Source organism: Ricinus communis, chromosome 8, assembly GCF_019578655.1.
Source record: "Ricinus communis isolate WT05 ecotype wild-type chromosome 8, ASM1957865v1, whole genome shotgun sequence".
In the NCBI taxonomy this organism is placed as follows: Eukaryota; Viridiplantae; Streptophyta; class Magnoliopsida; order Malpighiales; family Euphorbiaceae; genus Ricinus; species Ricinus communis.
This window is the reverse complement of record NC_063263.1, coordinates 9,171,029-9,182,512: the sequence shown is the minus strand read 5'-3', so window position 1 is coordinate 9,182,512 and position 11,484 is coordinate 9,171,029. Positions and strand designations below refer to the sequence as shown.

Here is an 11,484-nt window from a genome sequence, read left to right as displayed (position 1 = left end):
ACATTGACTGTAAAATCTTGTATCCTCTTTGTCCTACAAATTTGTTCTCTTGCAGCATGGCTTAGCAGTGAATATTGGTCTGCTATTTAGAATTTTATTAGGTATGTGAAATATACGAGTCCACCTTTTATTTTTTAGTAATATATTATAATCTTTTTAGAATTTAATTTAATATACTTTTCATCATCCTATCAAATTTTTTTTAAAAATATTTTGTTAGTCAAAACATAATAACTTTTAATATTTTAAAATTATCCAAAATATATTATTATTTCCCTTCAGTTATAATGCAATACATAGGTTCTTAAATTCTAAAACTAAAATTATTTTTTACTTTTTATTAATTAGTAAAATATATTAACATAAAAAACTAGACTATCATAAAAACTTATTATAAAATTTAAACTTTATAAATAACTGTAATAACAACGTCAATAAAATAGAGTATTATAATAGATTTTTTGATAATTAATTTTAGATTATAATAATAAGATAAACAAGATAAATTTGTTATGATATATTTTGAAAATCAAATTAAATAATTTTCTTATAAATTTTTTATAATTTAATAATATATTAAAATTTAGTAAATTTAATTTCATAATTATAATATAATCAATAAAGTCACACATGTCTTTTTTTTATACATTGTATATATCATATACAATGTTAGCTTTTTCTTAAATTTATTTAAATGAAAAAGATATAATTACTGACGTTTTATTAAATTTAATTATTTTTTAATTTACAATTAAATTACCATAATTATAATTGATTTTTAATATAAAATAGAGCTTCATAAATTGTTCTTTTAAATTTTATAAATTCAAAATATATAATAATTTCAATATATGATGAGAGGGTTATAGTAATTATAATATAGCATAGGGATCATAGTAATTCATCTTATAAAAGTTGACAATATTTAAGAATAAATTAATCTTTTTATATTATATTAACGGATAATTTTAATAAAAAAGAAAAAAATTAATATTAAAAATATGAAGGATCCACTTGCATATTTCACATATATCTAGGGTCCTAGTAATATACCCCCAAAAGAAAAAGGGACCATCTTGTTAAAGAGTTTCAATCAGTATGTAGAGGTGCAGTGACTATGCTCCTGAAGACGTCTCAAAGGCAGTGAGTGATCTATATATTTGTATGTTTACTGTTAAACTATAATATTAATTAAATTAAGTAACCTGCTAAATAGACAAAAATAAGAAAAAGATAAATTAACTTGTAACCTTTATTACTACTTTGCCATGCTTTTACTTCTCTAACTAACAGGTCATGATGGCAATTCAAATTCTTCTTCTTCTTCTTCTTCTTCTTCTCCTTCATAAACTGTTAAAATTAGCACAAACCCATTTAGTATGAAAATAAAATGAGAAAGTATCCATGATGCGTCTCATATGAGCTAGCATAGAAGATCAAGACATAAACCAATAATCCATAAACAAGAAAGGCAAAGAATCTCTTATGTTTTGGTTGGTTCACTTTATTACAGTGTTGATTTAACCTGCAACTGCAGATTTCAGTAACATAACGTAATCTAATTTTTAACTTCACAACATATTTGAATCATATGACGCACCAAATAATCCAAATGCATAGCAAACACAGTTGTAATGTTCTTGTTAATAATCCTGCAAACGAGTTCGGCTCCATACATAAAAATATAAAAAAAGAAAGAAAAAGGGTGAAAATAGAACCTGTCAATAAGAAGAAGCCAAACCCCACTACTTTAATTCAATTTACTATGTTTATGAAAATAAAAATAAAATAAAATAAATTGCCATGTCCATAAAATAATAAGATAAATAATTAAGTAATTTCAGCTCATTAAAATATAAACTATGTTAGTCCATTTACTATATTTATCTATAAGTTCAATAAATTTTATATTATTCATTTAAGTTGAGTCCAAATCAGTTAAATAACTTATTACATATTTTAATTAAGGATAACCAATTAAAACTTAAGTAGAGAAATTCTTAGTCGTTTGAAAATGGAAACAATGTAATAAGCAAACAGTTGAAATAAAACTATTTAAAATGGACAGACAAATGAGTCGACAACGTGTAATGCTGTAAGCCGAGTAAAAAGCGACGTCGTAATGAAGTTTCCTTTTCCGCTGTAATGAGTATTGAGTGGGGTCTAGAACATCATCATTCCCACTTCAGCATCTGGTCCTCTACTTCCATCAGCTCCAATCAGCCCATGTGGAAATACAAAAATGTAAACGTGTCCTTATTTTTTCTTTTCTAGCTAAAGCTGAACCATTTTTCTGTCGCCTGAATTCTTCTCCGGCGATGTCGTCGCCGGCTCCGGAGCTCACTCCCACCTTACCTCCTCCGCCTTCGGATACCAACACCACTGCTTCTTCGCCTCCGCTGCCTGACACAAACTCCACTGCTTTGACGCCGCCGGTGACCAACTCAACAGCCCTTCCGCCTTCACCAGCGTCGGCTACTACGAATGGATCGACTACGCTAGGTTTAGTTCCGCCACCTTCGTCACGGGGACTGCCGCCGGGGACTCTTGCAGGGCTAATAGTGGGAATAGGTTTAGGAGCAATAATTGTGCTAATTGCTGTCGGCATATTTTTTATCTTTTATCGAAGAAAGAAGAGAAAGGAAGCACTTGCTCACCTTCATGGACCTAAAGGTTTCATTTTTATGCACTTTCAAGAATCATGAAATTATAGATAATTAATTTTCACATTTTCTTTTCTTTCTTTTTACACTACAAAGTTATGCTCTTTCTTAATGCTATTGATTAATCTGATTCTCTTCATGTTCAAACCAAAGAAAATAATCTAATTCTGTTTTGACTTTGGTCTGTAGCGTTTTGTAAAATACTAGCTATTATAAAGGTCTTTTTCTTTTTTCTATTCACTTTGAGTTGTTCGTTTCTGCAAATTTTAGGTTCTTCCTTTGCTCTTTAACTGTAGAATTTTTGTCTATTGCTTTTATATATATTTTTTAAAAAAAAAAAAATGCTAAGGTGGCTAGGATCTGGTGACCTTTGGTGTGTGTTTTTTCTGTCTGTAACTGAAGTAAATGGCTTTAACAATGGCCTCTGTACTTCACACAGGAGATTGAACTAAGGAGGTATCTAGATGATTATGAGTATTGAACATCTCTTAGAGGAGAGAAAACGTGGAGGAATAGAAGCTTAGGAGTTAGAAATGTATGAGTGGGAAGATGGATGTGAAGTGTCTTCTTCAAGTTTTTGGCATTATGTCTCCATATATTGTATCTATAAACATATATTTATCTCTTGGAAGTTTTTCAAGTTCTTTGGGTAGGTCAGTAGGCCTAGTGGCGGAGCTAAACATTTAAGTCTGAGAAGGAGGGATATATGATGATTTCTACTGTTTTATATTATATGCATTCACTAATTTTAAATTTTAATTATAATCCTCATAAGCATTACAATTGGCTAATGTATTAGTTTTGTTTTGGTAATATATTTATCTTAAACTTCTAAATTTGTTTATTGACTGCTTAGTTAAAATCTAGTAATGTATTAATTTTGCTTCTATGTAGATTCTTACTTGATTCTAAACATTTGTTGTTGAAACAATATAACTTTACCTTCCGGGTTTTTAATTTTACAGATAAAAGTCATAATCCTCATAAAGTTAAATAAGCTCATATTTTAAGAGACAAAAAAGAAGATAAAAGTTTCTAGAGGAATTTAAAGATACAAAAAGTTTGAATTTGAATGCTACTACACAGACTTTACTTTAAATTTCACTTTGACTTGTGTCTATGATGTTCTGGTTTCTCTCATGTTTATTTTCTTTTTATTTCTCTGAAATCTCTCTAGAGTCTACATGTTAACCCTCTTATCTTCTTTTTCTTGATGCTTCCTAATGTTAGTTTTCTGTTTATGTCGTATTATAGATGCCATTTTGTGTTCTGCTATATGATACATATATAAATATGAAAAGAGATGATTTGTGGGGTCCATAAATGAATAGAGCTTTGAATTACTAAAGATACTTGTATTTATTGAGGTTTGAGAGACTTTCTAGAGCCCTGCCCCTCTAGTTATATACCTCAGCAATTGCTAGATCTTCTTGTTCATGTTGTTTCTCCCTCTTGACATTTATTTCTTGAAATGGTTGATCCTGTGTGTATGCATATCGCTTCAATTTTCAGCTGATTTAGTTCAATCCAACATTAAATTTATGATTTTATGAATTTTCCATTTCTTATACTGTTTGATTGATCCAAGTCTGCTAGTGAGTCTCACTTTGTCTTTCTGCCTTATTATTTCTAACCGGGCTGCCTCAACATTGGCAACATAACAATCATTCACCTAAAGACAATAAAGTGACATCATTGCTAAGGCCTGCCCCTCCACCAGGAATCTCACCAGTGTTTGGTCCTGCTTCCCACGAACCTCCTTTGACAAATAGTGGTTTGGGCTCTGAGAAACCATTTGCATCATCATCTCCTAGCATTCTTGGGTTGTCACAAGGTACCTTTACTTATGAAGAACTAGCAATGGCTACCAATGGTTTCTCGGATGCTAACCTTATTGGTCAAGGTGGTTTTGGTTATGTCCATAAGGGAATTCTCAATGATGGTAAAGTGATTGCAATTAAACAGCTCAAAGCTGGGAGTGGACAGGGAGAGCGTGAGTTTCAGGCAGAGATTGAGATCATTAGTCGTGTCCATCACCGTCATCTTGTTTCACTGCTTGGGTACTGCATTACTGGAGCCCAGAGGATGCTTGTTTATGAGTTTGTTCCGAACGACACCTTGGAATTCCATTTACATGGTGAGTACTCGCTGTTATCACTCTTCCTTCTTGTTAGGAGTCCTAAGATATCAACAAGGACATGTTTCTCACTGAATGCGTAGAATTTTTACTTCTCTGGTGCTTGTAATTTGAAGAGAGTGATAGAGTAGCAATTTAAATTGGTTTGCAATACTAGAGAGAGGAAGAGTAGCAGAATTTTGGTAATTTCCATATGTTATAGAGTCACCTCCTGAGTTCAAGGGGGGAGTTTATTTTATTTTATTTTTTTATAAAACTCAAGTAGGGAAGTTTAGGAATCCACAGACTAAGGTGTCATCATTGCAAGGAGGTCTGAAGCATTTCATATGAGATTGACAATCGTAGGTTTGGCTTGTGTTGTGAGTTTTATAATTATATATCCAGCTATACATATGAATATCAATGTCTTAACAAACATAAGTGATCTCACAGGAAAGGGGAGACCAACTATGAACTGGTCAACCAGAATGAAAATTGCCGTTGGCTCAGCAAAAGGATTGGCTTATCTACATGAAGAATGTGAGTTTCTTAGGGGGCCATATATAAATGCTACTTCCCTCAGTTTTTGGGCTTTTGTTATTAATATCTGATCATCACTTAATCATTTTTGGTAAATTCATCTTTAGGTCAGCCCAAGATCATACACCGAGATATCAAGGCTGCCAATATTCTTATTGATGATAGCTTCGAAGCGAAGGTATGAAACAAATAGAAATCTTACTCTTGGTACTCTATCAATATTTTTGGCTCTCTATTCTATATTCATCAGATAGGCTTTGAAGTTGAATCTGCTATTTTGTTGAAGAATATTATGATGCGCATCCATCCCTCTTATCCAGACAAGAAGTCATGTTATATAGGCTTCTATAAGTCTTACGAGCTGTTATATATTTCTTAGTATAAAAGTGTCACAATGACGTGATTTCACCCCTACTGATGGAATCATTCAACTGGAAATAAAGTCATGTTGATGGGACCAAAACTTGATTGTTAAACATATATTTTTGGAAATGTTTTTGGAAATGCATGAATTCATTTCAGGTTGCCATGTGAAACTATATAGTTTAACTGTGATAACTTAGGTTCCCTTTCATGCTAAATTATCCGATGCCATTAATCCAGTTGGACCTTTTTTGTTCAGGTTGCTGACTTTGGGCTTGCCAAGTATTCTTTGGATACAGATACTCATGTCTCCACTCGAGTGATGGGTACTTTTGGGTATGGCACATATTTAATATTTTCTGGAAAACTAAAATAACTATGCTATATATGTCTTGAATAATTGATGGCTGGAAGAGGCTACTTTTTGAGCTTTTCATTTGTCTCAAACTTTCTGTTATTGTGGGAAAATTTTCTGAACCAGTTCTTCTATTGCACCTTCTCCAACTGCAGTTACATGGCTCCAGAGTATGCCTCTAGTGGGAAGCTTACAGAGAAGTCGGATGTCTTTTCCTTTGGTGTTGTGCTTCTGGAATTGATTACTGGTCGCCGGCCTGTTGATAGAACTCAAACCTTTGATGATAGCATAGTAGATTGGGTACATACTCCTTTGATGAAACTAGTCTATATCAGTATAACATGATGCAACAGTATCAAACATATAATTGCATCCTCAAGTATGCATGCAGCTGTGAATTCTTAGAAAATGTGAAGGAGAAAAATCCTGTTATTGTGATTTTCCAGAAAATGTCGATTGCTGTGCAGTATTAATATATTTTTCTGATACTTGCATATGCTAATGGCACTAGATGAGTTTGGAAATTCATCCTATGGTAGCAATGATATGTAGCAAAGTGCAAGTGTTAAAGATAATTTAGGATAGTTATTTTTTTTTTTGAGTTCACTGTGCTCTAGCCCTTATCTAGTGGTTTTTCTGAATAAGCATTATAGAGCTTAATTATCAGGTGCCAAAATATGTACATAGTAGCAAAAAGTTAGTTATGATGAAGTTTGATTGACATGGAAAACTAGAGTAGGTGCAAATTTTCCCAATTTATTGCCCACAATATGTTCTGTTATATAAATAGGTAAATGCTACTTTCCATTATGGATATCAACTATTTTGTGAATGCGCAGGCAAGGCCTCTGCTCAATCAAGCTTTGGAAAGTGGCATCTATGATGCTCTAGCTGATCCAAAATTGCAGGACTATGATTCCACTGAAATGACTAGAATGATTGCTTGTGCTGCAGCTTGCATACGTCATTCAGCACGGCTTCGGCCACGAATGAGCCAGGTGATCTTAGCCATTCCTTATGACTAGTTACTAGATTGAATGGCTTCATTGACTGATTGCCGTTTTGAGATTTACTGGAACTAATATTTATTTAACTTAAACTTCATCCTGGCACATAACCCTTCTACCATTACCATCAAATCAGATAATTCGAGCTTTGGAAGGGAATATGTCTCTGGATGAGCTAAGTGATGGAATCACTCCTGGTCACAGCACGGTGTATGGTTCTTATGGAAGCATAGACTATAGTTCTAGCCAATACAAGGAAGACTTGAAAAGATTCAGGAAGATGGCACTAGAAAGTCAAGAACATGTTAGTAGTGAGTACAGTGGAGTCACTAGTGAGTTTGGTCTGCAGCCATCTAGCTCTAGCACTGAAGGCCAGCAAACTACACAAGAGATGGAAGCACAGAAAAAGGAGACAGCAGTCAAGGGTTCCCACGAAAATTCATGACAGTTGATGACATTGTCTCAGTCCATCAAATTCACGTCAGCGAGCCTGCGCAAAAATTAATATTTCGATTCACCATCAGTGGCAGGTCAAGTGCCCATAAAAATCAGCTTGATAAATGAGATCTGCAAAAGAAAAAAAGAAGTATTTAAACTTTATCTGAAGAATGATTCTGAGGAGGTGTGGTTGATCCTATAAAATCAAGACAATTACCACTTAATTCATTAATGAGACTATGGTGAGGGACGTAGTAAAATGGAACTGAGACACGAATGAGATAGGATTTATATGATTAGTTAGGCCATTTTTTTGTAGATGAGACAACTGTATTCTGTGAGTCTCGTTTTGTGCCTTCTATTGCTTGTATATGCTCAAGAATATGTAGTTGGTTTTTTGATACGGTAGGGAAGATCAATTAACTTCCATTTACCTTTTCATGCGGCAACTTTGCTAATTATCAGTTACACCATTGGCATAGTAGTTTCTTGCGGCATCCATGAAGGATCAATTGTAAACCAAGCCACTCTAGCTTTTTGATATTTTACACTTCCAAGTTCTTTGTGCATGTATTGTAATCATCTATACATTTTGTTACCTTAAAGAATGTTTTGTACAGAATCCAATTTCCCTTGTTCGGCCGCCATGCCGTCCTTGGCCATCAGCAGTCAAATTGTTTCGAGTACTTGCCACTCAAAAAATCTATAAAAAGGCCTCCAAGTTTACACTTCTTCCAAGTATCTTCTCTTCTAGCCTTGAGACAAAATAAGGATTTCAGTCAAAAGTGACAAATCCAATGGCTTCTCATGGCTCAATCCTCATCCTTGTGCTCCCTGTTGCCATTGTTCCTATGTTTAGTTTGGCAAAAGAGTACATTGTTGGGGATGAAACAGGGTGGACTATAGCGTTTGATTACCAAGCTTGGGCTCAGGGCAAGGACTTTCGCGGTGGAGACAAACTAGGTAAAGATCTCATTTCAAGAGTTAATTGCTATTATATGGTCCACACTGATACATTAATATTTATTATGTCCAATGTGCTTATACAATGTATTTTATGCATTATGAAGTTTCTTGACTGAAGTCGTTATGTAGATGGTTGATTTTGTAATTTCCAGTATCCTGATGATGAAATCAAGGCTGATCCTTTACCACCAAGCAAGCCGCGAATGGATCCATTGAATTATGAAGGTCCAATCATACGAGCTAGAAGCAAGACATTCAAGGCTGCCTTGTATTCTTTCATGATCCACGTGATAGATAAGATGCATTCAAAAAGCAAGGATAGCGAGTTGGACTTAGAAGATCAAGATTCAACTTTGATTAATTTTATTTCATTCATGAATTAGAGCCTAACGTAAAGACACGAAGATCAACTATAATTTATGTTGAATTCAAATCCAAACGTAAAGCCCAAGTCCAAGGTTGAATATTCAAAATCAAAATCCAAGTCAAACAAGGAGTTTTCTTTTAACAAGTCCAAGTTAAAATAGGAGTTTTTTTTTTTTTTTTTTACTTCAAGTTTTATTTATTTAGAAATCTTGGCCACATATCCTAGTCATTCTAGGATTAGAATTATTTAAACTCTATAAATAGAACTATGTAATTCTGCAAAAGCATACATATATATTTGATTGAATATAAAATCTTATTTTTACTTAAAGAGTTTTTTTAAGTGTTTTTGAGATTAAAACTTATTGTTTAGGTTTTGATTTCACTCCTACCTTAATTTAATTCTATTAACTTGTTAGTTTCTAGGATTAATTAAGTTCATTCCATTATAGCTATTGATCTTATTTCTTTATAAATAAGGGTGATAGTTCTGCAAATATCTTTTGGCAAACTTTATAAGTATCGATCTTGGCGTGTATCCTTCTCTTCCTTAGAAGGTTTACACCACTATTGGTGCCCACAATGTGTTCAGAGTGAACAGAACAGCCTTTCACAATTGCAATATTCCACCACTGGACCAAGCTTTGGCTACTGGGAATGATACAATTGTTTTAGCAACGCCTGGGAAAAAATGGTATATATGTGGAGTAGGCAAGCACTGTGAGGTTGGTGGCCAAAAACTTACTATAACTGTGCAATCTGAAGCTCCAGCTCCATCTCCAAGCATGGTGCCTTCTCCACTCGGTGGTATGCTTGCCAGAAAGAGACTATTCATCAACTTTCTCATGTGGGGATAACTTGCAACAGGGACTTGGGTCGTGGTTTGATTAGGGAAATAGTACTGATTCTTAATAAATGTTATGTTGTAGGAGATTTTGCTCTAGATGATCAAATTCTAGTCATTCAGTGCTAGTTATATATATTCTGAAACTCTGTATCCAGCTTTCTAATTGATGAAACTTCTGATAGCTGAAATGTTTCCTCCACATAGAAAAGAAAAGAATTTATCTAATCTATTACTCTTTGCCTCATCAATGTGAAGCTGCGGGTTATAAGTGGCTAATATGACTGTGTGGAAGCAAATTTCAAATACATTCTTAGCCTGTCTAAAAATTTCCTGAATTTATCCAATTCTTTCGGTCTTTAAACAGCACTTCACATACTTCATTTTTTGTTTAAATAAACAATCCGGCCGCTACAAATTTAATGAATTTCATTTCCTGGCCCGGACCGACAATTTTCTTTTTTCTAATCTCGCTTGTTAAGGTGTATAATTATTATTATTTTTTTATAGAAAATATGAGTTAGTAAAATATTGCTGACTCATAAAGGCATTCAAAAAAGCTCAAAACTCAAAATAATTAAAGAATAACTTTGTTTTCACACTTTCTCATCCTCATCTTCCTCTCTTTATAACAATTATACCCACCATCATTTGAATTTCTCAGCCCCTGAATAATTTTTTGGAGCAAGAAAATGAAGTATGGATTCTTTCAAGAAAATTGTCAAAAAGTGCAAAGCTCAGTAATTTTTTTAAAAGTGAATGCGAAACTGCGGGCTCTAACCTAATATGACTTATGTAGAAGCAATTCTCAAATACATATTTCTCGTCTTGAATCTCTCCCTCATTCTTATGCTCAATCCATCGTCTTCAGTCAATTCCTTGAAAAGTAGTAACAATTAACAACGAGATCTGTAATGCTTAAAATACTCGAATATCTTCATCTTGTAAGTTGCAACTTAAGAAAAAAAAAAAAGAAAAGAAGCCATAATGATGCAGTGAAGTCATAAGCGCTCAATCTGCTTGAAGTGACTACTCAATTAAAAATTTGAATGCAAGATATCCTCTCACAATAAGAAGTGCCAAAGAACAGAGATCAGCAGTTATCCAATATAAGCAGCAGAAGTGGTAAATGTCATTAGGCTGGTCAGAGCCAACTTCAGTTTCCAGGTTCAGAATGTAAAAGGCAGTGCACATGGAGGCAGTGGACCTGGTGGAGGATGTCACTCCCGCAAGACTGCCGAACGTTGTATGCTTCAACTATAAATAAGAACAAAGGAAAAGAACATAGGCAGAGAACTGGAATGCGAAAGCAAGTTTTCTATTGTTGAATTGGTAGTCAGGTTGCTCATACAGCAGAGGTGCAGATCAGTGAGGATGACAAACTCCAAACATCATAGGTTAAAGTTGTTGGCGACAGTATAATCACTAACCGATCCCCGACTTCAACACCAATATGACTAAGTGTGCCTCTAATCTTATTGAAAAAGACTTTTGGTTTACAATGCGATCCAATCCTACAGTTCTAAATGATTTCCCTGAAGGTTACATAGGTTCACTTCACAAATCTGCAGGCTAAAACATGAAAGAGCATGAGAAGAAACCACAAAAGGTGATGGTGAGCAATTCAAAAGTAGCCAATCAACCCTCATTAGGTTACAACTTGCAGGAAGAACCTATGCAACTTCATGGAAAAAAGAAAGCCTGATATAAATGGTAGTTAAAGGACTAAGATTATAAGAAGCTTTCTTATATGCTGCTGAGACGGCCTTCCAACCAAATCATTGTTTGTGACAGTGGCCAACTTATTGATCTAGGAAGGATAAGAA

General features: G+C 33.9%; 2 protein-coding genes across 4 annotated transcripts; both read left to right on the top strand.

Annotated features, from left to right (window-relative positions):
* Positions 1 to 2,165: 2,165 nt before the first annotated feature.
* Positions 2,166 to 8,051, top strand: LOC8274494 (proline-rich receptor-like protein kinase PERK15). Of its 3 annotated transcripts, none has more exons than XM_048377985.1 (8): positions 2,166 to 2,673; positions 4,384 to 4,800; positions 5,233 to 5,319; positions 5,427 to 5,497; positions 5,942 to 6,018; positions 6,193 to 6,337; positions 6,877 to 7,035; positions 7,181 to 8,051. In XM_048377985.1, exons 1-8 carry the CDS (start codon positions 2,319 to 2,321, stop codon positions 7,487 to 7,489), a joined length of 1,620 nt encoding a protein of 539 aa, XP_048233942.1. In that variant the 5' UTR covers positions 2,166 to 2,318; the 3' UTR covers positions 7,490 to 8,051. The 3 variants fall into 3 exon arrangements, with proteins under 3 accessions (XP_048233942.1, XP_002516042.3, XP_015572846.2); XM_002515996.4 differs by having other exon boundaries at positions 4,351 to 4,800; XM_015717360.3 differs by having other exon boundaries at positions 2,167 to 2,673; positions 4,342 to 4,800.
* Positions 8,052 to 8,236: 185 nt separating this feature from the next.
* LOC112534354 (blue copper protein 1a) lies at positions 8,237 to 9,928 on the top strand. The gene is made up of 3 exons (XM_048378354.1): positions 8,237 to 8,465; positions 8,601 to 8,735; positions 9,369 to 9,928. The coding sequence occupies exons 1-3, from the start codon at positions 8,280 to 8,282 to the stop codon at positions 9,669 to 9,671; spliced, it is 624 nt and encodes a 207-aa protein (XP_048234311.1). The 5' UTR covers positions 8,237 to 8,279; the 3' UTR covers positions 9,672 to 9,928.
* The last annotated feature ends 1,556 nt before the right edge of the window (positions 9,929 to 11,484 follow it).